Source organism: Opisthocomus hoazin, chromosome 6 (assembly GCF_030867145.1).
Source record: "Opisthocomus hoazin isolate bOpiHoa1 chromosome 6, bOpiHoa1.hap1, whole genome shotgun sequence".
Classification (NCBI taxonomy): domain Eukaryota; kingdom Metazoa; phylum Chordata; class Aves; order Opisthocomiformes; family Opisthocomidae; genus Opisthocomus; species Opisthocomus hoazin.
This window is the reverse complement of record NC_134419.1, coordinates 7,839,757-7,866,483: the sequence shown is the minus strand read 5'-3', so window position 1 is coordinate 7,866,483 and position 26,727 is coordinate 7,839,757. Positions and strand designations below refer to the sequence as shown.

At 40.5% G+C, this 26,727-nt stretch overlaps 1 protein-coding gene across 2 annotated transcripts in view; it reads right to left on the bottom strand.

Annotated features, from left to right (window-relative positions):
* Nucleotides 1-26,727, bottom strand: part of TTC39A (tetratricopeptide repeat domain 39A) — a 210,724-nt gene that overhangs the window by 166,402 nt on the left and 17,595 nt on the right. For both annotated transcript variants that reach the window (XR_012764384.1, XM_075424515.1), the window contains exons 3-16: nucleotides 25,130-25,261; nucleotides 24,385-24,461; nucleotides 23,809-23,876; nucleotides 20,888-20,952; nucleotides 18,334-18,433; nucleotides 17,140-17,205; nucleotides 10,665-10,773; nucleotides 9,946-10,013; nucleotides 9,765-9,824; nucleotides 8,828-8,989; nucleotides 7,096-7,187; nucleotides 5,930-6,050; nucleotides 3,505-3,616; nucleotides 235-349 (exon numbers count right to left, since the gene is read on the bottom strand). Coding sequence is in view for 1 of the 2 variants with exons in the window: in XM_075424515.1 (XP_075280630.1) it covers nucleotides 235-349; nucleotides 3,505-3,616; nucleotides 5,930-6,050; nucleotides 7,096-7,187; nucleotides 8,828-8,989; nucleotides 9,765-9,824; nucleotides 9,946-10,013; nucleotides 10,665-10,773; nucleotides 17,140-17,205; nucleotides 18,334-18,433; nucleotides 20,888-20,952; nucleotides 23,809-23,876; nucleotides 24,385-24,461; nucleotides 25,130-25,261 (1,347 nt within the window). In the remaining variant the exon portion in view is untranslated. The remainder of the gene's footprint in view (nucleotides 1-234; nucleotides 350-3,504; nucleotides 3,617-5,929; nucleotides 6,051-7,095; nucleotides 7,188-8,827; nucleotides 8,990-9,764; nucleotides 9,825-9,945; nucleotides 10,014-10,664; nucleotides 10,774-17,139; nucleotides 17,206-18,333; nucleotides 18,434-20,887; nucleotides 20,953-23,808; nucleotides 23,877-24,384; nucleotides 24,462-25,129; nucleotides 25,262-26,727) is intronic.

The following is a 26,727-nucleotide window of genomic DNA, read 5'->3' as shown; positions in this document are numbered from 1 at the left end:
AAGGAGAAAATATCTCAGTAAAATGTGCAGATTTGCAATTCTTCTTCCATACATGGCTAACAATACTGGTAATTAAAATTGCAATTTCTTGATATCAAAGCAACTGAAATAAATACTAAAGATACCGCAGTCCTCTCCCTTCTATTCATATCACAGTTGCATCTCCTCTTACTGGAAATGAATAGTTACTGAGAAATTCAAGAGCTCTCCTACCTGCCAGGTACGAAAACTTACTTTACACAGATGTAATTAAAATGGTCTTCTGCTTCTGAGATCTTGCCCAAATGCTTGAGGCATAAACCCTTTAACAGTTTTATCACGCACTGGTCATCTGCTAGTAATTCTGTAGCTGAAAGATGAAGAAAACAGCACATTTTAGAAAACGCTAGAGCAGCAGAACCTTCTACATAGGTAGGTGTGAGCACAATCCGTTTACTGGAACACAGGACAGAAGAACTAACTGGTCAATTTAGTTCATTTAATGCAGAGACAAACACGCATCAAGCTTTTAATAAATTAATCAAACTTTGTCTAAAAATTATTGGGCTGTTCTTTCCCTCCCTACTCCCACTGAAAGGCTATTCCACATTCTTCTTGTTCTGACACCTAAAACCTAATTTAAAGTGTCCACTTTGGAAATACTGAGGTCCAGTTTATAATCTCTTAACCTTATGTGTTCATTACTCTTTAGCATGTAAAGCTCTTCTCCTTCCTTGACTTCTAGTCACATCATCTATGTGTAGGCAAGTGTTCTATCAATTCTCCATCTTTGTTTGGCTAAACAAAAATGTGCCGAACTTTGCTATCTACACCTCGCATCCCCTCGTCTTCTTACCATATCTTCTGTTCACCTCTTTTGAGTTTATACTTCTGAGTGCCCAGAGTCTTATCAGCCTTACCAGTGCCCAGTTCAAAGTCATTACTAACAACACCCTTTCTCCATCAAAAAATTTTTTCATGATACATTTCAAAGAAAACATCTGGCTTTTTCATAGCCGTTCCACACAGGCAGCTTCAGTCTTAAAGTTTAGAAGCAAAATCTTCAGTTTGCTTGCTCATTTCCAATTCACAAAATAATAACTCAAAAGAATTTCTGCAAAATGTGCGATACTGCATCTTGTGCTGTTGAATGCAGAAAGTAGTGTTTTCACTACTCCAAAGCTTACCTGGCTCTTCCTCTCTCACTCCAGCTGATGAAATGCTGACACATACTGCATGAAACAGCTGCCTCCCTTTGGACTACGCAGTTGGAGGCCTTGATCCCACAACTGGAGTCACTTCTATTGCTAAGTCCCACAGAGGCCCCTACATATATATGTCACCAAAGCAAATCCCAGGGAAGATGCCCAAAGACTATGCAGCAAACTAACTTCGAAGGAACAGGGAAGAGGGCAAAGGTAGACACGCTAAGTATGTACACAATGAGATGACTCAGGGTCACAGAAGAGGTATTTCATAAGAATAATAAAAAAAGTTCACATGGGTGTACTTCCTCTACTTATAACATCTCCTACAAACTGCCTTGGACTGTATAAGCAAACATTTAGGTACCTATCCTAGGCATAATTATGCATATCAGATTTGCATTTCTAGACATTACTTCTACTAGCAGTTTTCCTTTCACATCTCATATGGTATAACACTGCTAGGAGCACATCCCCAGATTCATAATTTTATAGTGTTAGAGTCTCGCACTATGAATCTAAGAGTAATATAGAGAAAATACTTGAAAATACAATTGTTTAGCCCCAAACAGGTGATTCTTCCCCTCTGTTCCACTCTGGTGAGACCCCCCGGGAGTCCTGCATCCAGCTCTGGAGCCCTCAGCACACGACAGAACTGGAGCTGTTGGAGCAGGGCCAGAGGAGGCCACAGCAATGATCCGAGGGCTGGAACCCCTCTGCTGGGAGGAAAGGCTGGGACAACTGGGGCTGTTCAGCCTGGAGAAGAGAAGGCTCTGGGGAGACCTTTAGAGCAGCCTGCCAGTACCTGAAGGGGCCTGCAAGAGAGCTACAGAGGACTTTGTACAAGGGCATGGAGTGATAGGACAAGGGGTAATGGCTTTAAACTGAAAGAGGGGAGATTTAGATTAGATACAAGAAAAAAATTCTTCACTGTGAGGATGGTGAGGCCCTGGCACAGGTTGCCCAGAGACGCTGTGGGTGCCCCCTCCCTGGCAGTGTGCAAGGCCAGGATGGATGGAGCTTTGAGCACCCTGGTCTGGTGGAAGGGGTCCCTGCCCTTGGCAGGGGGGTGGAACTAGATGATCTATAAGGTCCCTTCCAACCCAAACCATTCTGTGATTATATGAAACACTGTCAGGAAAGCTCAAGGAAAACATGATGCCTGGAAACAGCAACTCACTGTTTGGAGCAGGTGATACTTTAAATTGTTGGTGTGTTTAAAATATATCCCACTTTTTGATTACATGTCCTCATAGTGTTCTATAAACATGAATCAGCTTTTAGAAATCCCTGCAACAAGCCAGCCTTATCCACTATTTACCAACTAAGAAAAAAAGGGAACAGAGAAATAATTCACTTATGCAAAATAACGTAACAAAATGGGTGACAGAGAAGGTGAAAGGGTCAAAAGCCTGCTTCTAAGATGTCACCTTCACTGAAAATATTCTTCCGTTCTGCTTTTCAATTAATGAAAAAGCAGAGAGCTTTAGCTAGTCTTTCAAGCAACTCTTACAACTCCTGTGTAACACAATGTGCACAGGAAGACCAAGGTCCTAGAAAAGACTGCAATGCAGTGATTTAGCCCATATTCCTTTGTCCAAAGGGGCTTGATCCTTTTGCAGGAAGGCAGCATATGACAATGAGATCAAATATTTAGTATGGGAAAACTTTGCAAGAAAAGCTGTGCAGACTGGTTGCACCCCCATAGGAGTTGGGAAAGACTGGCAAGAAATAAACATCAATTCAGTTTTCTCACGGATGGCTAATTAACCGACAGATGATGTGGTAGCAGAGCCTGTTCCTGTTCGGTACTATCCCCTGTCTTATGCTCATTCATAGTGCAAAGGAAGCCCATTCCTGATGTCCCAGCTTTCTACAGCATACTGTTGACACACAAATACCATTCAGCCCAAGGTCACATCATAAGCTGACAGCACTTTTAAAACAGAAGATGGACCTGTCTCCTTCTATTTATCCTTCAAACTGAAATCCAGTAGCTGAGGATAACAAAGCGTCACGATTGAAGTAATCAAGTCAACGCATATGCTGATTTTGATCTAGCAAAATAAACAGTTGTGTAATACATGTCATAAACTATTCCTAATACACATCTGTGGATAGAAAATCACTTGCTACTATTGTAAGTTATTGCTATATTAAAAAGGAAAATCATTCCTGTCTGCATTAACAGTTTATGATTTCATTATCTACGTTCCTCCTATGATCAGATTAACTTTACTAATGGGTGTCTCTTTATTCACAGATGATATCTTTAGCTATTGCACTGTAAAATAACTGCTTAAATGATATCACTGATTACCTGAACTTCTTGCCAATGCTTCTTCTGCTTCAATTAAAGTCTCTAACATGCCTTCTGTTAAGTTGGGACATTTTCCAATCACAGCATAGCCATTCCAGATATACATCATTTCCTAGGTCAGGGAGAAATGACAGCATCGTTAATTACAGTACAGGATAAATGCAGTTATCAAATACTTTTGTTTATTTCTGTATGATGAAAAAGTTACTGATTCCTTAAATAAACAGTCAGTTTGTCAAAACATATTTTAATTGCAACTGAAAACTTGTTACATTGGTTTTCAGTACAAATTAGCCCTGGAAGACAACTAAAGAGCCATTTACTACACACAACGCGAGGAGGCTTGCTTGAACGGAATGCAAACACAATCTCACTTAGAGGTGCAGGCAAGCACCAACAAAACAGACCTAAAACATTCATGGCACATGGCTAACTGTCCCTTGACTAAGGTCTCCTCTTGTTTTTCAGTTCTATCCTAGCCACGGCAGTAATAACTATAAATAACTACAATTTTATTGCTTCCATACAAAAATACGAAATCTCAGGACAGCAAAACAAAAAAGAACCAAAACCCCTAACCTTTAAGCCAACCTTCAAACAGACCAACAAAATTTTAGAGCCGAACTGTAAACCCCTTAAGTTCCTCAGGTTTGTTTGATGTTCCCACAGAAAGTAACTTCTTTCTTATTCAACTGTTCTTAGAATAAATTTTATTAAAAGCTATTGGTTTAATTCCTATTTGCTATTGGGGTTCTCTCTTAGAGTATATCACCAGACCGAATGTGCCCATTGCCACCAGCAACCACGAGTTAAAGACGGAAACACTATATAGAGTTATGACCAGTCCTCATGATAAATTATTTATTCTATTTATTTATACGACCTAGTCTGTATTTGATAATTTAAAGCGCTTTGGTAAAATTTCTGTATAGAATAACTGAGTTCTGGAACCATGTACAAAAAGCTGTCAGGCTAGAATAGATGAGACGCCAGTATGTTAACCTCAGTCACTGTTGCTTTCACCATCTGGTCTCTATTGGCTGGAAAACCCGTGCTGAACCGACTGTATCTAGCGCAGATTTGTTAACATGGTTTTCACACAGAAGTACTGAAACTACATTTATTCTAGGCTAAACCTCTGAGCTAAGGCTTGCTTGAGGACTTGCTCCTCCCAACAAGTCTCTTCACAGTGAAAAGAAAAATCCTGGAGACCAATTCCACCCCCTCTGAGTGCTTTTCCCTGTTCGGCTGCGGCATCTGCTGCCTCGGAATTGCAAGTGCAGCAGAACCACAGGGCGCAGTGCCTGGCCCCAAGGAGAGCCCTTCCCACAGAAACCTGCTCTGCCAAAATCCCAGCAGAACAGCCCGGCCAAACCCCAGGTGCGTATGTTTCTTACTCTCTCCAGTCTCTGCAACCTGAAATGCAAATCAATGTAATCTAGTTATTTCTCTCGTTTCAGCCGTATGACTCGGCGGGAAGTGGCTGCTTGTGAATACTCACGCCGTGCTGTAACAACTACATCACTTCAAGGAGCACCGTGTCACACACCCAGCTGGTGGGCTGAGAAACGACTACCCACTGGTGTCTCCAAGAGGCTCTCCTTGTTCAGGCATTTTCTTACGGAATATTTAGTAACTAGCCATCTGTTTCTCACACACAACAGCCCAAAGCACCGCACATGTTAACACCACTGCACTTGACAAAGCTGCGGAGTCAAAATACTTTTATGTTCCTTCACGCTTCCTTTGCAGACAGATTTTGATGAGTGCACCATGAGTGCAGCAGTGGGTGCCCTATGCAGCTGTTCTCATCTGGCCATGGGGAACTGGCCAGCACGTTAGGCAGAAAAATTAAAAATTAATAATAATTTAAAAAATCAACAGCATTCAGTGGTTTTGTGGAGTGGCTAAAGGATTTGGCTGTTTCATTCCAGCACCCGTGAGTTGCTCTTCAGAACACCAAATTGCAAACATTCAGGGGCACATCAAATAGATGCTTACATACAGTCCCCAGTTCTTGCATTGTTTCCTTGATTTTTTTTTTCCTCTCCTTAACTTGTACCTTAAAGTCCTCTTTTAGTAGTCTCAGTAAATGACACATGACAGCAGAGACCTAGGGCAAAGTTCCTCAAAAGGGAATCAAAAGAAAGCTGTTAGGGGCATGGTAGTCTGTAGCTGGAATAATGAGTTACACATGCAACACGTTTACGTGTCACAAACAGCTGGCTTAGTTCCCTGTGGCTGGTGCATGCCCCAGTTTTACAGCATTCCTCGCATTCATTTGGCTTTGCTTTGGGAACATTCCAGTCTCCTGCAGAGGTTTTACCTTAGAAACATGGAAAGATACTATTCTAATTATCTCAGGTTTATTTCCATAAATTAAAAAAAATGGTAAAAAGCAGGGGGAGGGGTACTTCTAACTCACCAAAGGCGGAACAGGCAAAGGAATGGGGTTTGAAGAAAGATAACGTCGAGCTTTCCGAATTGCAAACTTTTCTGTAGGCAGTGATTTCCCTGCAATTTTCAGTTTCAAACTGGGAACAATCCTGAAAGTTTAAAGGAAAATGTAAGGAATTTTTCCTCTGTGAACCTTTGGGAGAAAAACAGTCAAACTTAAAAAAACCCCAACCAAACAAAAAACCCCACCAAATCAAAGAGAGCTTAAAAAAGCTGTCACACACGGACTACTGCTACCTCTGAGGAAGCTGAGCAATACATATTCATAAAAGCTGTCTTTATGCAGGGCACGTATATCTCTAGGCTTCCTCTTTAATCAAGCAGGAGGAAGAGGGACTCTTCCCCACCCAAACAATAAATTAGATGATGCACCTAACTTTTAAAAGGCCCATCTCTTCACAGACTAAGGAAGAGGCAAGCTATCTTTTGTCAGTGTTCCTCCCATTCTCCCAGAGACCAAACTGATTCACTTCGTAATGGATCCCAAATCCAGTGAAATCTACTTGTAATGATTATATAACATATGGAAAACCTGAAAAGTATCAGTATACTGTAAGCACATAAAAAAGTGGTATTTAGATTTTATAGAAAATTTGTAAAAATCAAAGTAATTAATTTTCTTTGGCCCAGTAAGGTTTAAGCATTTTTGAGCTTAAACATTACAATCAGGCTAATTCACTGTATTAATAATGCATATATTCACTTGCACATTTAACTATTTCTTATTCCTTTTAGACTCAAAACCCAAGAATCAAGTTGTACTGATGTCTCCACTACGGAGGCACACATCCTGTAGCATAATCCATTAAAGGCTTTCCTATCTTACATGCCATTTTGATTAAAGGAAACAACTGAAAAAGAATGTGAATATTACATGCAACCGCAGCAGCCACTGTATGGCTGACAGACCTAATATCTTGTCTCTGAAGTATTTCCAGGCCAGTAGAAATCTGCTGGCTGAACTCAGGGTCCACTTTAGTCTAAGAGTATGTTTCATTCTGCTATTTCTTACCAATCCAATGCTATTTGCACAGATCTTCCCAACTGCACAATGAATAATTTTTCCTCTCTTCCCCCAATATTGTGATATGAAAAGACAGGAAACTGTTGTGACTGAGAGCTAGCAAGTTTTACCTAAATAATTCAACTTCGCTGTCTCCAAAAGGACTGCAGTCATCTGGTCCAAACATACTGAGATAAGCAGCTTTCATGTAAATATAAGTAGCCTGCAAATGCAATCAAGAATATCTGTACAGAAAAATGAATTTATAGCATCACCATTATTGATATAAAGCACAAAACAGCAACAGAGGAAGAAGGTGCTGCTTTTGCTCACAGACAGACATTAGCTTATGAAATTTTAAGCAGGAGAGAAGTATTTTAGAAAGTGGAATACAGAAATTGTTTTTAACACTTATGTCTTTGTTTACTTTGTATCAGCTTATAGTTTATGCCCACATTCCAAGAACAAATGTCATGTTTGCGTAAAGTGAATTTTTATTACTCTCAGGAATACACGCTATGAAACTTGTGAAAAGGTCACGCTCAGAGAAAAAAAATACTACTATACAGCCTGTGTCCAATCGCAACTTGGTAGCATATCCCAAATATTAGGTTCTAGAGAACATGAAACAGTTTTTGAAGGGTTTCATGATTTCAGATTACGAAAAGTACTGATTTCATAGGGATTCCTGAGCAATCATACATTCAGCAACCAAGGAAAGGAAAGCAGCAGACGACATTACAACTCTCGCAACAGGAGAGAATAACAATTGGTGAGTTCTTGAGCACTGCTTTAAGAACTCTACGGTAACCATAAGTTTCAGCAGTTTCCTGGAATATTTTAAGCTGTGCTTATTTATTTACACAGGAATCTAACAGTGCATATACGTGACCATCTTTCACTTAGCTCATGCAGTTACTAGTTTGCTGCTATCACGTTGCACTGTAGAGTACATATTAATAGGAAGCATCTTCTCTGTTTCTCTTAGGCCCCTGCAACATAGTATAAAACTGTACACACAGTTTAAAAAGATGCATGTTAATATTAATCCTACAGCATTTCAGGATATTAAAGTTTTTAGCCAGGCAGCCCCTGGCTGCGGGAGTCCCTTGGGAGCTCCTCAGACAAATGCGCCTGGCTGAACGTGTTGCTGGGATCCCAGGGGTACAGGGGGTCCGTCCTGCAGCTTTCACCCGAGTGCGAGCACCGAGAGAGTTGCTCTCCCTTGGCTGCTTGGACCTTACGTTGGTTTTATTTCCATTTGGCCAGTACATACAAGGTGTAGTAGAGAAAACAGATACCCCCCCACCCTCATAGTCTGATCACATTAAGAAGAAACAAGCCAATCAAGCTCCAATCAACCACACCCCTCCCCAGTGAGACTTAATCCCTTCTGACAGATTTCCCTGGGGCTCGGGGGAAGACAGAGGGAAGACAGCTACCAGGGTTCTGGATGGAAGAGCTCCTCCCTTTCAGACACACAGGGCAAGGCGCCTCTTCTAATTATATTTATTATCCTGGAGGCACCATCACGGCTAGCCTCACTCATCACCAAAAGAGCTTATATCCATAATGGCAACTGACGCCATTAATTGCAATGTGTTGATGACACAACCAGTCAATACACAGCAGAACATCTTTAACAAGCTGTTCTTCACCTACAAGTCAGGCCCAAAAGATTTCTGTCTGCCCACAATCTGTTCAGATTTGAATGTTTGCAATTCACATTGTTCCGTAACAGCCACAGCAGACTAGGTTTCGTTTTACCATCTTCATCTTCAAAGCCACAAAAGCTTCAAAGCTACAAAAACTCAACCCAGTCTGACTGAAAGTTAACAGACACTCCTGTTCCACTTGACTTACCTTTGACCAAGTGTTTTCTTTGCTTAGCAGGTCTGCATAGAAGAAAGCCATCTTCCACTGGCGCTTGTAGGTGAAGCACCACATGAGCTCCCAGTAACACATGTGATGAAATTGCTTCCAGTACTGCTGAGCCTCGCAACATTCTTCATACCTATTAACTGCCTGAACACAGAGATTTCCAAACACTGCCTTAATTATGTGTAAATGCACATACACCAGTGCTGTAACAGACACTGGGGCTCCATGATCTGCCAGCATGGCTCCTGCAACTTCCAAATTATTAACAGCCAAATATTCCCCAAAGTCACGTCTGTTGACTTCACACAAGAGATCCTTGGCTCCACAGTCATCCTGGTGTTAGCAAGTTTACCCCTGCCACAGAGCTCCCCATTCTTGGAAGTTCTATTAAGCCCTAAGCATAGGCAAAATGAATGTTTGTGTCTAGAGAAATTAGGAAGCTAAAGTCAGAGGACAGATGCTCAGCTGACATTTACTGTTGCAGCTCCAAAGATTTCAAGGGAGGTACTGCACTGCACACCAGCTGATGCTCTCTCTCAGAGTATTCTGGACACGCATTCTTCACCTCCCTAAGTCTTTCAAGTCTGGTATGACCCTCCACTCAGACTGAAGGCAAAGGATTACCACTGGATGTTATTCAAGATACAGCTCGCTTCAGGATAGGAAAGACAATGAGAAAACTGTGTCATTAATACTGGCAGACTAGACTATCACCAGAAATTGAGCAGGGTAGCAAAAAAAGCGGGTCAAACAGGCTAGTCAAAATAGTGTTCAAAATTCCTATTTGTAATTCATAAACTGTAAGTGACATATAGGCCAAAGCCACAGGAAGCACTGGCCGAAAAGGAAACATTGTTCCTAGAGGAGTTTTTCTAAAGCTTTTGAGACTTACTTTCCCACGAGCAAAAGGATTACTTACCGCATCAATATTACCCTTTAGTGTTTCTATCCTGCCTGCAAAAAACAGGAATATGGCTCCCTGTAATAAATAATAATAAAAATACAAGTATTCTATAACAGTTTTCAAGCTGACCATACAGTCTAGATTTGGCAAGAAAACATTAAACGACCATACCAAACTAAATTATGATTCATTTTACCTTTGGATAGCGAGCCAAGTAAGGCTTAAGTAGTCTTTCTGCCTCCTCAACATTTCCTTTTCCTGTCCCTAGAATGCATAAAAATGCAAGTGATAAAAATAGTAAGAAAAGAAAAAAGAAAAAAAAAAAGGGAAATGCAAAGTATTGATTAGTCATCCTCATCTGGCCAATATTTAAGTTCCTCTCCCTGATAAGTAAGGTGTAGTACAGGCTGGTCTTGCACTAAGCCAGCCAGCAGGAAGACCTGACCAACATTGTGCTTACTGAATTGAAAACTCACTTATGCACAGCCCAACATCTTTTGTAGAATGCTTTAGCAAAAGATAACAGGGAAGTGTATCTCAGTAGGAAGCTATCACCTCCCAAAAAAGTCAGAGATGACGTATAAACACGAACAAAATATTCAGGAAGTCATCACTTACAGCCATTATTTTAACCTCCCAAATAATGCACCTGGCTACTGAAGACAGATTTAGTTCTCACAGCTTCCTTTGCTATCCCAATCTTCTCCCTTCTTATGTGTCAAACAAACCTCCATCCTGAAGATTAAGATGCTCTCTTCAGTTATGATGTGTATTGTAAAATCACCCACAAATGAGTTATCTTTAATCTGGTCATGAACAAACAATTCACCAACAAACAGGTGATGGAATCATCTTTTCCCCCTCTGCGTCCCACAAGAACTAATCAAATCCAAGAGTTATTATAAACAATCTTACCTAACACAAAGGTCATGAAAGTATGATAGCAAAGCAACAGCATGGTACACAGCACCGACCTAAAGCTGTATGACGATGCTCCTTCTTGAAGCTGCAGCAGACCATGCTCCTGTGCAAAGAGAGGCGAGTAGGACAAAGTATTGGAAAGGAATCCAAGCTGTGTTCTGCTAGTCTGTGAACTTCTGCAGTGTCATCTGCAGATTGCTGGCTCACCAAATTCACAAAATGCACTGACAGACATTGCTGACATAGCAACCAAAGATAAAAACACACATCTGAAGTTATCTAACAGTATTTCATGGAGGTACGCCTGATGACAGAGCAGCAATTTGGGATTTATTACACGGTTAATGCAAGAGAATGCGAGACAACTTATCACCATCAGCCAAGTGCTGCTAAACAGCATTCCAGAAACAAAAAACACAGGGTTTTGAAGTGCAAGGCAAATAACACATACTGCCATTGTGCAGTGTATCCATGTTTCTTGTTATTCACTGCACAAGCAAGTTAAAGATATAAAGAAAAAAAGAAATCTGGAACTAGCAGGGCAAAGGGCAAAAGGATGTTTTTAAGTATCCTAAGTACAAAAGGAGCTTTGCAATGATGCTGGCCCACTACCATCAGTGGAAAAACATGGTGAAAGGAAAAATATTTCTGTTCTCTTTGGGAAGAACTAGAACAATCAAGTGTAATGCTGCATTCATATTAAATGAGAGCATGACGGATAATCGATTTTAAGGATTTAAGCTCCTGAGGCAACAGCAATTAGCAGCCCATTCTAGGACTGGCTCCATGATATCAACAGCAAGAATATAAATATGCAAACATACTAACATGAGATCTGCCTGCTAGTTAATATGCATGGTAAGACACCCACTGTGTGCTGGGGAAAATTCTGCTTAAAAGTTACACTGTGACTGCAACGGAAAGTTACTGGAACACGATGTAGGTGACTATAAGGACATCCTTTCAAACCAGCTACGCTATAATTAGGGACCCCGAGGGATGTCTATCGGAGCCACTGCAGAAGGTATCAGAGAGAGCACTCACAGCATGATCTCAACACAGATTTTCATTTTATGTATGTCCTTGCCCACAGATGGGTGTTATGCTACCTCACCTTTACCGCTTACTTTGTGACCCGAAGCCTGTAAGCATGTTCTAGTTTTCATCACACGTGTACTTTTTCATTCAACTAGTGTGGTTAATTGTTTTCACATAAATACAGTTATTTTACATTTAAAAAAAACCCTAATTTATTACATTAATTACTGTTATAGGGAAATGTACCATTAACACATATTTGCGGGTCAATTAGTATGACACCTAGCCTGGACAAAATAATCAAAATACTGACTTGCATGTCACTTCAGAAGAAATCAAAAGATAGTAGAATCATTACTGAAAAGTAGTAACTTAACGGAAATTAAGCACTCGGCAAATAAAGCCAGCTTCATTTTCTGCTGAGAACTAAAGTTTGATTAATACAGATAATGAACAAAATATGATATGTTCTGCTCCTTTAAACTGCCCAGATGAAAACCACAAATATTTGAAATTAACAAAAAAGTAGCTCTGTAGTACTGCAAAGTAAATGTAAGACAAAACATCCTGTAGAATTAATTTGGGCAGAAAAAAATTCCAAAGTAGATTTCTTACGTACATTTTTTTTCAAGTGAAAAGTCTTCAGGCTGAATATTTCACTGAGCCTTTACTGACACCAGTACTAGGCCTCACAATGTTTGACGTCTTCCATATATTATAAAAATACATATAAAATGGGTGCTGATCACATTTGTGAATAGCACTGAGAAGGATAGAGAAACCAATTATATTATCCATATGGAATAATTCAATTATTTGTCAAGTTGATCTCACGTATTTTAGTCCCAAAAATGTATTTTAATACAACCAAACACAAAGTTATCATCTGTATGAACAAGGAACGCAGCCCACACCCAACCTGTGCGGGACTGCTTCCTCGAAAGCAGTAACTGTGAAGTAACCACGTTAAGAACACTGTCCATGCATCAGAAGAGGGCTGCAGATCTGGCATACTTGAGACTAAATTCTTAAACCAAGTAGTCACACGGCTATGGGAAGCTCACCAAGCAAGTTAGTTCACTCTGTGGTATGTCCATAATCCTATTTTGTCCAGTACAGGTATTAAAGAATGCTTACTTTTCACTCTGCCACTTGAATACCCCAAACATTCTATACTGAAGTAACAATATAACCGTAGACACAGTCTGAAAAAAGAAGTCTAGAAGCAGTTGTTACTCTTATTGCAACACTTGCTTTCAGAAAAGGCAGCAACAAAGCTGCTTCTCCTCAAAAAACCTCTTGCAAAGTGCTTCTGTTGTGACGAGATCCCCAGGAAAGTGGGATAATGAAGGGTGTCACTGGGAAACCAGCCTCGGATACCGTGCTCAGCCAGCCAGCCTCCCTAGGCTCCCTCTGCGGCTGGCAGAGACAGAGGCTCTCCTCCAAGCAACAACTCAGCACAGCAGCCTAGGCCAGACACTGTGAATCACCTTTTCAAGCACCTACTCTTTCTCCACAGGGAGCCTTCGGAGATTAGCCAGCAAACCTAATCAGCTATGTGAGGTGTCATGAGTTGGGCAATGCTATTACACCCACCTAATCCCCACTGGGGATCAAACTGAGCATCTCGGCACTAAACCACAAGCAGCTACTACTTGAGCCTAAGAAGTAGTTACACTACCAAACTACACTCGCTGCTGCCAGTCACTAAGCGAGTATATTATATTTAATCATCAGTACACACCTTCTAACCATAAATAACCCGTAAATACCTCCCACACCTATGCCACAGGTGATATGAGCAACCCCAGAACACCACGAACGAGCTTCCGAACAAAGTCTATTACAGGTCACATTGCTACAATATAAAACAGATGCCAAGGCAACAAGAGCTCGTAATTTCTCAAAAATACTTAAATGATCTTAACACATTTAGTTTTTGTTTTCACATAAAATGTAAGTTACTCTGAAGGGCATCAGGTATAACGCAAAGCAGGGAGCAATGACACTTTTTAGACAACTGCGATCCAATACAACAACCCTCACCTTTCTGTGCAAGTTGCTCATACCATCCCACTATCTCCTAATTCCCAAGACTATCACTACATTACGTTACATCAGTATCTCATGGATGTGATCTTTGTTCCAAGCCACCCAATGCTCTGCCATTCAGGAGTCCCGACATCAGCAGTGGGGATCCCCACAATGAGTGCAGGATGAACAAGGACAATGCTCAAAACCATTATCAGACAAAGTTAAGAATGGTTCATATTTATTTCAGCTGTCACTGACTAAAATCCATCTACTTCCCTGAAGCAACAGCTCTTGAATGATATTTTTAAATCATTCCTTTTTAATTAGGGATCTTGACAACGAAAGCAAAGCAATGTCATCATTCATGTCCGCTGACCTGCTCGTATTACCTCAGGCTTAGCAAGGAGGATGGATAATATTAACAGCTTTTATGAAGAACAGACTAAATAAACTGGTACATGGGGCATTTGAATGTATCCCATGAAATAATTTTAGATTTAACCTTAACTTAAAATTTGCAGAAAAGACCAAAATGCAGATCAAAAAGATGCTTAGTGGGAAACTGGAATTCAATTTATTACAAACTGAGACATCAAAAATACTCTTCAGTTCAGCTGCTTTGGGAAAAACGTCCTCCCACATCAAAAAGTATAATTTGAAATAAATTGGTTCTATCTGAAAGTTTTCCTGCCTTCCCCTGAAATCATGCTGTCATCTGACCCTCTGACAAATTGCACTTAACATGTGGTGAGCTCCTGTCAAACCTTTCTACAGTTTAGCAGCACAGTATTTGTAATCATGTAGAAAGTAGGAACAAGGGTAAATATTAGCCTGAGACCTGGCAGAGAGGTCAGTAAGAAGGTTCAACGTTATACGGGAGACAGGGCAAGGACTCTTCCGATCTCACACCAGAAGTTAGTTATCATTAAACACAAAAAATCCAGATGGGACACATACTCCACCTACTGCCCAGGGAGCGAGGAAGACACGCCTCCCCAGCACAGCATACCTGAGGGTGTGGAATAGATACCTTTGCCCACAAAAAATTTCTCACCGAATTGGTCAAAAACACATTGAACCTCAAACACAGGGCCTATGCCATTAAACACCAATACGCCCGTATTTTGACTAAGGACACAGGGAAAAGGAGCCTGAACAGGGAGAATGGCACATCTCAGAGTGGAAGGGAACAAATGTGGCCTCAGGCTACTTTTATACTTTATTTATCTTATCCTACCTACTGTTTTGAGACTCCAGACTGCTCTTAAGTTGATCATGTTGTCCGCAGTACCCACAAATGGTTTAAGAAGTAATTGAGCATTGGTCATGTCCTCATTTACTATCAGACATGACACGTCCCTAGGGGCAAATCTGCTGACTTCAAGGCAGATTAGTATTGTGGAAGATATTGCAATGCAATCTGATATCCAGTTTTAATAAACACATGACCCACACCAAAAGCAAGCTGTCCCTCCAGTGCACTGTAGCGCTCTCAGGCAAACTGTAAACAGCTCAAGGCACTAACCACGGCTCTCTTGTCTTTCGCACAGTCTGACGCTCACCACGAGCACTGAATTGAAGAGACTGCAACATCAAACACAGATGTATTCAAAACTCCTTTCTTCTGGATGGGGTACAGCACACGACACACAAACTTTCCCTCTCCCCCTCTGTCACTGTTCCACCTTCAAGACTCTTGTCTGTACTGCCGGGGACAGCTTCCTCCTGCAGGCTTTGGAAAACCACCACTGGAAAGGATTCCAAATGCAACTGCAATTTTGCTTTTGGCTATGGGCATCTGACTCAAAAATGCTAAATGCAGAAAGACTTTTTTTACTATGTTAAAATAAATGACCATCAATGAACTCGGATCAAAATGTTGAAAATACTCCTTTTTTATGGTGTGCAGACAGCAGGTTTTTGCTTAAACTTATGGTAATCTAGGTCACGCTTCAGCGAGTTATTAAAAAATTGGAACAGGAGCTGACTCATCAACACAAATATCAGCCCACTCATAGCCATACAAGAAATCTCAGGGCCAAAAGAAAACAACGGAAGTTCAATTAGAGGGACAATTTTCATCTGCAGTAATAAGACAAGGATTCAGCAAAGTATTCTCAGAACTCTGCTGGTGCGTGAATTGTCCTTACATTTGTAGCAGAACATTTTGCTTTAGATGTTATTTGTTTTTGTAACTGACAGGTAGAACTATTTGATTCTTTGTCTCTAATGGTTGTGAAACAGGTCCTGGTCAGCTCCTGGAAATTTCCAAGTTCTAATTCACGCTCTGGCAAAAGCTCCTTGCTTTTAAACAAGGTATTTTATTTTCAGATCAAAGATCCTTCCTGTAAACTAATAAAACAGTGACAACATTCATCCACCTGTCACACAAGGTTGCAGCTCTGATTCAGAAAAAATTTTTCTCCTTGAAACTTGTTTTGTAAATAGAAAGCATTACAAAACAGTTAAGTTTTAACTTGTTTATACAGCTTTTGTTGTGTTTGCAGGACATCATACATTTACCCTACCCAGCATTTGTGAAATTAATGTGACTAGTGGTTTAGGTTAAACTGACCGTGTTTTCTTAACCCAACTTTGAGTGAATCTCATGTTCTGGTGGTATGAGAGGCAAAGGCAGGTGCAAGGTATGAAGGCCAAGATATTCCCATCAATTTAGTACCCTATTTTGAAACAACAAATCCGCAAAAAAATAACAAAGCACTTTCTGTGCATCTGCCCTGCAGAATAACTCAGGCTCATGCAAGTTTATTGGTGCTTTGTTACTAAACTTCTGTCCTTAAACTGCATGCACAAACAACATAGGTCAGACTGGTTACTCTCTAGGCAAAAAAGCACTTACTCTTTAAGGCAAAGAAAATTTAGGTGCCACACTCAAGTTATTAGTTGCTATTAAAGACATGGAGAAAAAAAAAAGAAATTAAATTGCATTTTTTTTTCCCAACTGGATGTCATGCAGGAACCTCTCAGGGACATTCAGATGCTGTAACAACAGTAACTATCAGGTACGATAATATATTAAAAGGCTAAGAATACACTTTTGGCTATGGATTTCTAAGCACAAATATACACCAAAAGACCAGTAACTAAAAACCTAAATACGTCAACACCACTGTATTAGCCATTGCCTTTATCATGTTTCAAAACTGTATCCTCATTGAACAATGGTATCACAATCTTTGAAGTGTAACAGTTCAAACAAAAATATAAAGGAAAACTGAGCTGCACGAAAGCATCAGTGCCAATAGTGCACATGTGATACCAATCAGAGTGTTTCAGAGGGTTACAGCTAACGAGGGGAAGAAGAGAGAAACTCCTGTCTCCATTTTTTAATTTAAGAGTGAGGGGAATGTACCAATAATATGTATTTCACATTTACCTTGTTTCCAGAAAATCCAACAAACTCCAGTAATCTCAGAATCCGTGCGGGAAACATGGACAATGTCTACATAAAGAAATGCAACAGTTATGCAGTAACAGACTTTCTGCCTCTCAGCTACCAGCTGCCTCCTACAACTTTTCCAAACACATGAAATAATCACTAAAATTACTGAAAACATCTTTCTATGTCTGAAAATTTCCTGGGTAAATGTATATACCTGCTATACTTTACAAATTATTTAAACAGAAATACCTGTTGAAGATACGGATCCTGTGGCTCCAGGATTCTCTGCACAGAAATATGTTTACATAGCACATGCTTAGTAACTCTAGTACTTCTCGGATGTTTGAGAAGCACTGGGCGCACACCACACAGAACGTATTTGTTCTTTGTGCAGTAAATCTAACATCTGGGTATGCGCCAGACTCACACAAGGTAATGCAAGCAAGGGGAAGCTCCAGGCACTTTCTGCAGGCCATCACCTGAACAATCACGTCACCCCTCATCATCTCTGGATCAACACCTGACATACCAGGAACCATCCTGCACTACCTGACCACCCGCTTCCTGAGTGGAACACAAGCAACAACAGTCAACAGCGGCCTGAACAGGACCCAAGGCCCCATTCACTGCCCCACCAACCGCCCTGCTAACAGCCAAGTCCCTGGTTGCTTCCCAAGCACCATTTAAACAGTAAATGGAAGTCAACAAACACAGGAAACTGCTGCTTTTGTGCAAGGCTTCTCCTGGCCCCCATCCAGTGGGTCCTTTCTCATGAGACTGCAACACCTTCCCCTCCAAATGTCCCCCAAGCATCGGTCACTCGGCTAATGAACACCCTTACTGGAAGCAGGGCGCAGGCACTCGGCTGTATTCTCAAAGAATGTGCACTTAGCCCATGCCAGATGAGCTAATTTCTTAATAATTTCCCCATAAAGATGAGCAAGTGGGTCTGCACACGCTGAGCAGTACTGGTCCATGTTGCAGGTAAGGGCCTCTTTGTTTCTGAAATGTATTACTATCCGATGTTCTTAAGACCACAGAGTGGGATCCTGCAAGCGTCAGTGCACGTACCTAACTTTAACCGTATGATTAGTAACACTGATGTCAGTGGAACTTCTCAGGTATTTAAGTCAACATTTTTGGGATGTTGTGCGACTTCAGCACAAGAGAAGAACTGTTGGTACGTACCAGATTAAATGCTCCAACTCCAAGTTTTACACCTCCCTCAAAATGCAGATGGTTCTCTCCTTTGACATAGTGTGGAGACTGTATAAGGCTGTCCAGCTCCCTGAAAATGCACAAGATTTTGTTATATTGTCATCAAATACAAAGATTAACCACCATTCTGTAAGAAAGTAATCGAAATGCCTTGAACTACACAGTAGTTCAAAAAAGGTCAATTTGTCACCTCCCCCAGGTGAACATCATCTACAACATTTTGTTGGATTTATCAACAAACCACTTCTGTCACATTACTGTCAATTCAAAAAGATGAAGTCCTGGAGATGAATTCCTGCCAAACAGACAGAGTCATCTTGTAACCACATTTCGGCCTGAAAATGTTTGAAGCATGGCTGTTGGGAGCAACACCAACCTTTACTACTGCAAAAAGAGATGATGAGGCAGTGCAGGAGAGTTAAATTTAAATTAACAAATTTGATTTGCGTTTCACCAATCCTTGGATTAGGCATCCCCTTTTTGTGCATGTTCATTCAAAAGAACATTTTGTTATATATGGGAGAAGACAATAGTAAGAAATAGTCTAAAATGGGTAAGTATATCAGAAATTACTTTTCACTTATTTTTCTAACGTTCATAGACCTCAACTCAGTAGTGTCCCTTTATTTCCCTGTGTAATCCAGATGGATTTGAAACTGCTTTGTCTCCAAGCTTTCCATACCTATGTGTTCTTCATGCTGTTGTTTTAGTTTCATTTGTTAATTACCAGGAGAAGAAAAGCACTGTTTTAATGGCAGCCACGTATTTGTGTTCAGGCTGCCATGTTTTTGTCTGCTGGCTGCTGCCAACAGATACAGGACTACTCATTGTAATTGCAGTCTTTACAATGGACCTGCATTTAGAGTTGCCTTCAACCCACACAAATGTGGACACTATCATCGCTGCCTTTCAGTATACTTCTGCAGAACCTGGACTGGGTGCTGGTTTGTGTCTGCTAGACACGTGACTTTTTGTGGCTGTTCTGAGTCCAAATTTAAAGTTCTAAAATAAAATATGATGCACATTTAGCTTTCACTTTTTTAAATTATTCATATAAGTCTGCACTATGGTGAAAGTTTCCTGATATATTTTATTCGCTGACAATAAGCAAATGTTTCATTCTGAATTATTCTTTCATTTAATTCCATCTTTTCTACAGTGTATGTTAACCTTTCCTCCCTGAGAGTTTTAAAAACTGCACCTTTGCAATATTTACTCCTTCTGTCTTTTCAGGGTTGCTGTTGTGTGGATTATCAAGCAGCTGATAGCAGGGAAAGGAAAGATGGCTTTTTGTATCAGAAACTATGTTGTAGGAAATACTGATCAATCAAAGCAAATAAAGTCTCATTTCCATATTTCATTGTTTTCTCTGCAACCTGTTGCACCACGGTCTCACCAAAACTACAAAAAATCACTTCTTCCTACAAAGGTACAGTACAAAAATCCTAACTGCCAATCTCACATACAGACTTTCCCTTTGTTAAAATAAATGGTTTGGCAATAAACAAGCTGTTACTAGCATTCTTCTGAAGAAGACCACCTAAGAGCTACTAGATTCATAACACTTTGTTTTTACATATACTAGAGCGGATCTTAATTTATTGAGGCACAACTGAGTATGCTTCCCATGCTGTACATTTTAACATAATTTTTAGTATTTACTACTATGCTTCAAAACCTTTTGCATGTGTTGAAAGTAGCTCTCCGTAATTTCCTGGATGAACAGAAATCTGCTTGAGCAGATGTTTTTGGCTTATAGACACTAAATAATGGACATACTGTGAGTTCAGATAAGCAACCTTGCTTACCATTTTCAATAGCATGCACTTTCTCTTTAGAGCAGAACAACTGCCATCTTTAACAAGATTAAAAGCCCAGCTAACCAAATATTCCACAAAGACTGTGGCATATGCTTGGAAAAGCATCCTCTAGGAACTGACTGTTCAGGGACTTCATGACATGGAGAGACTGCACCTGTTCTACTATGCTAACTAGCCCCTATAAACCTATTTCCTGGAAATACGCGTAATGTTTCTTTGAAGCCATTTATACTTTCCATTGCACGCTCTTCAGTTTATCGTCTCTTAATTTTGTTTCAGTTTCATGCATTAGTTACGGAATTGTGCTTCAGGTACCGGTTTTGAATGTTCCAAAAAGCTGCAGCTAGAACCATAAAGAAATGCCATTTCATACGCCTAAAGACTGCGAGACCTCCCAATTGTGCTATGCAGACACAATGAGTACTACATCATTTAGAACAGTTATATTTTGACATAATTTCAAAAGACAGCATTTGAAGTGTGCAAACCTTGGGAGTTAACAGGGTTAGGGTCCACTACGTTCATATCAGCGTCCTTCTTTATGCGAAGGAGGAACTTGTGTTGGCTAAGAAAGGCTATAGACATGAGGCCCATAATCAAGGTTGCAATAAATACAACAGTAATTAATTTGTGAACTGGACAATCCAACCAGCAGCACTTTTTACTGGAAGGGTACACCAAATCACATCATCACCCTGACTCACCTGTATGTTTGGTAACTGTTGCGGACTTTAATGCCTCCTTTTATGAAGCTAACCATATTCTCATCCTGTTGGAAAGGGAACACATTAGCAGTATGAATTTACAAGCATTATAAAGAGCTTTTGTCTTCTTGAGATGAACACATGCCTTGAACATAACGATCATGACATAGACAATAGAAGTCTCTGAGAAACAATACATGGATTTAGGATTTCCTTTTTATATTAAAGTATTTTTACTGTGTTCAGACATATACACTTTATTTTGATGCCTTCTGTGATTAGTTTAGCCTCTCTGACCTTTGGACCATCTGAATTTGCATCAGTGACCACAAGGACTAAGCTAACGAATGGCAACTAAGGCACATGCATTTGTCCCTCTTTCAGAATATAGCTTTCTCTCATTTGTCCTTCAGCACAGTTAAGATCTGAACACTTCCTGGCTCAGAACCAGGCACAAATAACTGCCTGTCCTCAGGAGTCTACAGAATACAGTTTCACATCCTAAAATGGAAGCAGGGTAAATAAAGTTATGCAGGATATTCTCTTTCTCATCTGAATATTCAAGTATCTATGAGATCCATCCTACATTACAAGCTACAACGAACTGAGAACTTACAGCAAAGTGTATCTGGGGGACCATTAGTTTACAGTTGTAGCCCAAAGAGAGAACTCTCTCATAACTTCCCGGTGGCAGTTCCTTACCTCACTCATCATATATAATCTGTCATTCTAGTTTGTTCTGATATCTGCTATTACTTTGAGATAGGAAGACTACATGTGTTTTAGCCAATCATTTTTCTGTGATGGCATTTTAAGCGGCTGTATGAAGCACTGTGGCGAAAAGAGCATAGATTAGATGAAAATTTGGTTGTTTTACTGTGTTGTTAAGGAAATAGGGCCCAAATGTGCTCATCAATATGTAAACAAAGAGACAGAACCTGCCTCAAAGAGCCTCCCATCCTCCTGTAAGTCAGAAAGATAATTCAAAGTTACAATTCAACTTCTTCCAGACTCTGCTTTCTATGAGCTAGTATAGGAAGCCCAGTGGCCTGAACTGAATGGCAGGGGCTTACTCCTGCAGCCTCCAACATCACCACTATCCTGTGTCCTTGACGGTCATTCTTAAGCAATATTATCAAGAGTGGTGCATAGTTTCTGTCCTCAATTATCATAAATGAACATGTAATTCCTGATGATATATCCACAGAGACTTGAATCCTAATCATGTGCCAACAAAATAACCACAGAGAAATGCAACCCTGTTTTTATTTGTAGAAAAAGTTAGGTTTTGATTGACAACAGAAGGGCGTGGGGTACAGCGTACCTAACCATATGTAAAGATTCAGTTGTATTTTCCTTTGAATGGAAAATGGCAAGAAGAAAGAAGATGGTTTTAAAATGTTTAAATCCAGAATACTCGTGATACCAACAACAGAGGTAACCAACGTGAGAATAGCCCAGCCCCTGAAAAATCCTGAGACTAATTTTTATGTGTTTACAACCGCGTTTGGCCATTTACATTAAGCATTAAAACCAACCCACTTCAATAGTTGTTGGAACCAAGTGCCTTTGTTTAATTTTTAAAACCAGTTCATGTGTTCATGAAATATCAAACACAGAAGAGGAAGCAAATGAACATGCATTCTTTGTGCAGAGAAGGACAAGAAACTGTTTTCTTACTCTTATACTCCTCATGTATATATAAACATTTTTAAAAACAGATACCTGCAAAAATAGTGCTTAAAACCAAGAGACACTGCATAAACACTCCTTTCTTACAGGCATGATGGAGATGTTCTGAAAAGCCTCGCTTCCATAGCTTCAGATACCACCCAAACTGTCTCCAGTGCCAGAGACTACTCATCCTAAAGCAGCAGGCATATGGAAATAGGTAGCTACACCTCAGCCATTCAAAAATCCAGCATCTTGCCATAAAGTGATCATCATCAGCACTCTAAAAACCTTCAGCAGAAGCTACTCTGACTACTAGTTTTGCTATGCAGCAGTAGTTTCTAGCAGAGGGGCATGGCAGATCACTGAAAAAGGCTACACGGTTCATAAACTATCATCAGCAACATAAATCAGAGCCCATCTGGCAACTCCCAAACACTATAAAATCACCACCTGCATTTCATTCTCCATCAGCACCTTTGAGCCAAGAAGCAGAAGCCCTTTGTGAATGTGACTTTTATTATCCCCTCTGCATAGATGAAGAGGCCCACTGTCATATAGCAACTACAGTCAAATCAAGAAGAAAAAATCAGCTATTCCAACTATGATTAACAATTTAAATTGCAAGCTGGAGCCCTGGTAAGTATTACTAATGTGGATCCATCAAACAAATCAATCTTTATTAGTACAGACAGTTAAAATTCACTGAAGAGGGACAGCTCCCCTTCTTTTAAAGACAGGCAGCACTGTTCAGCAAATGGCACATGTGAAGCCTAAAAGCAATGCAGACCATAATAGCTGTTCAAGAACAAACAAGTGAGGAAGCAGCCTTGGGAAAGCAAATACCAGCCTGACAAACAAAAATCTCACTTGCACTTCAGCATAGCACAGGTTCAATGACCATCTCTTCTCTTTTTTTTTTCCAAATCTGATATCCAACACACAGCATTTGAAAATTGGTGCTTGCTGCGGTTTCATTTCACACATGCAAAAGGGACTGGAGAAGGGCGTCACAGGGGATTCGGTGCTACGCGCATTGAGATAAGCACTTTTAGATAATCATGAGGGATAACAAAACAGTCTACTATCTCATCAGCAGATAGTGCAGATAAAATCCACATTTAATCCAGATGAAAGAGTCTTACATCGTTAGGTCAATTAGGGCCTTCTACCTTTTCATTACTTTTAAGAAAATAAACCTGTATGGTTTGTGCTTTTTTTCCCCTAAAGAGTCACACAGGAATCCATACCTGGAGGAATGTGAGTGCTGCTCTCTGAAGTAAACATTCAGCATAGCAAATTTCTGCATGGATTTCCTCTATTGTCACATGGAGAGGGGAAGAAAACGAATCAATCAGACAAAAAGCAACTAAAAAACACTCAGACAATTAATATAGGAATAAGATCACAAAGCTCAAACTGAGAAAAATACTTTCCAGATTTGCCGCAGTGTTTCAGTCCCAGACTACTGAAGTAACTCCTGACAGAAATGACACACAGTTACAGAAATTTTCCAGGAATTTCTCTGGTGCTTTCCAGAAATTCCTCAATCTAGAACCTTTCTAGGCATTTTAATACTTCTTCCTAGGCATTTCTTTACCCAGTAATTTTTTTTAAAATGCTGAGTCAGCACTCAACAAAAACAGGTAGATGGATGTGGCAAGACAGCAATTGCCAAAACACTGATCCAGCAAACGCCAAATCAGTGATTTTGTCAGTGAACTCACAATCTGCAAAAACATGCTGGGTGAATAATTCCACATAATTCAAACTGCAGAAAAAAAAAAAAAAGACGAAAACATTATGCATATTAGAGATAATGTTACCTTCAGTAAAGTGTTCAAGGCTTTGTCTGTGGACAAGGTTGTTGATAGAATCAGCTACCGTAGATTTCTTCCTAAATCTGCAGAGAAGTCAGTTTGGTCACTTTGAACACGGAGCATCAACAACAGAGAACGCTACCTTTCAGCTGGGCACCTCTACAGTCACTCACGCACTTCCAGCGCTCACCAACCCTCTGTCCTCTTACCACATACACAGACTTCAGCGTATTCCATACAGAACTTTGTCAGCACGGTCCTCCTGGGATCCGTCTTTTACCCTTCATGTGTGGAAATCGGTCTTGATGAAGGCAGGGGATAATAGCGCTTTTTAATTTATTTTGAGTGTGTGCATGCATGTGTGTACAGAAGCCGGAGCATAGCTGACTCAAAGACAGCCATCAACAAACAGGAAGATTCTGCAGTGTCTGTAAATGGCAAACAACTTCCAGACACTACAGAAGCGGGGCTACAGATTGGACAAGAATCAAACTGACACGAAAAATCAGATCTTGCAGTCAACTGATGCTGTGAGGACCAGACTGCTGAAAACGCTATGTTGTGTGGTCTGACCTCCTTGTAACTGACCCTCCCTTTAAGCAGGAGGCTGGAGTAGATGACCTCCCGATGTCCCTTCCAACCTCAGTATTTGTACAAATTCTATGAAATCACATATCCTTTTTTAACCTGTGTGGCTTCCAAAACTTTCCCATGAACAGACTATTTATTGGCTGAGTTGCTCCACACTTACTTTTGGCAGGTGGCTTGAGCTTCCTTCATTGTGTTTCCTGCATTCAGTATGTCCTGAGGATCAAATGTCATCATAGCTTGCATTTCCAATATGGTGGCGTAAGTCAGTGCATGATACATACTGTCTTTAGTTCTGCAAGAAAACACCAGATGCAAAGCACAGCTGATTTATTATTAATTTTAAAAAATAAATACAAAACCAGTTCCAGAAACTCACTAGTCTGATGAGAACTAGGTCTAAATAAACTAAAAATCAAACATAAAGGATATGTGAAATAATCAAGAAATGCTAATACACTGAGATTTTTAAAGGAAATCACATCTACAGCTCCAGTTTCAGTAACTGTGCTAAACGTTCCAATTGTGAGCCAAAGGTAGGTGTTTAACACACTTAACGAAGCGCAGGAATTAACCACATTGCTAACCATTCAGGGACCATAGAATCATGGGGTTTTTTCTAATGGAGTATCTCATGAATACTACAACACACAACATAAATCCAGATATTCTTCTGGTTTGGGACAGTTACTCAGGACAGACTCACGGAGATAAGTAACACAATACTACAACTATGGCCGAAGTAGAATCTTCTTCAAACAGATCTTCCCTCCAGAAGCATTCCAGTCTACACCAACCATTACAGCTTCTTCCTCCTCTGTTTCTGCCAACCTTCCGCCACAATTTGTTCAACTTAAATATTCTTCTGTGGGATTTCAGATGGTGCCTCTTTTACAGTAAGCCAAAAATTTTGGCATTAGCACAAGGAAAACAATTAACTCCTACCTGTAACCATTGCCAGCATCTTTCCTCTGGCAGGAAGAAGGGTTTGAATTTACAGCATTCAGCCAGTACCTATGTACGGTACAATCCTCTGCAAATGAATCAAAATATCTTCAGGCCTAGAGGTCCAGTAAAGATGACTTGGGAAATACGTTAAAGGGCAAGCTCAGATGAATTCCTGCCACAGAAACTCTCTGTTGACCTTGCTAATCCACAGCATGACTTAGGCAAATACTGCTAAAGAGCATCAATTGCTATTTCAATTGTTTACACTTTTAGAATGGATCAGGTAGTTCTATATGGCAGGGAATATTCAAAAATACTTGCAGTCAAACAAGGACATCCTTTCAACAAAATCTCCACCCTCAGTACACCTTTTCTTAATACATGTACTTCAGGTGTTTGTTTCTCAAAATGAGTCACTTAGTTTTCTTCTTCTGCTAAGGAGCAAGTGGTGTGCCAGCAACGTGCCCTTGCTGCAAATCAGGCTAATGGTACCCCGGGCTGCGTTAGGAGTGTTGCTGCCGGCAGGTCGAGGGAGGTGATCCTTCCCCTCTGCTCAGCACTGTTGAGGACCCCCTGGAGCTCTGCGTCCAGTTCTGGGCTCCTCAGTACCTGGACGCCCTTGAGAAAGTCCAGTGAAGGGCAAGGAGGATGATTAAGGGGCTGGAACATCTCTGCTATGAGGAAAGGCTGAGAGAGCTGGGACTGTTCTGCCTGGAGCAGAGAAAGCTCAGGGGCTCCTATAATGTACCGAAATACCTGAAGGGAGGATAAGGGAGGATGCAAACAGGATGGAGCGAGGTACCTACTGACAGG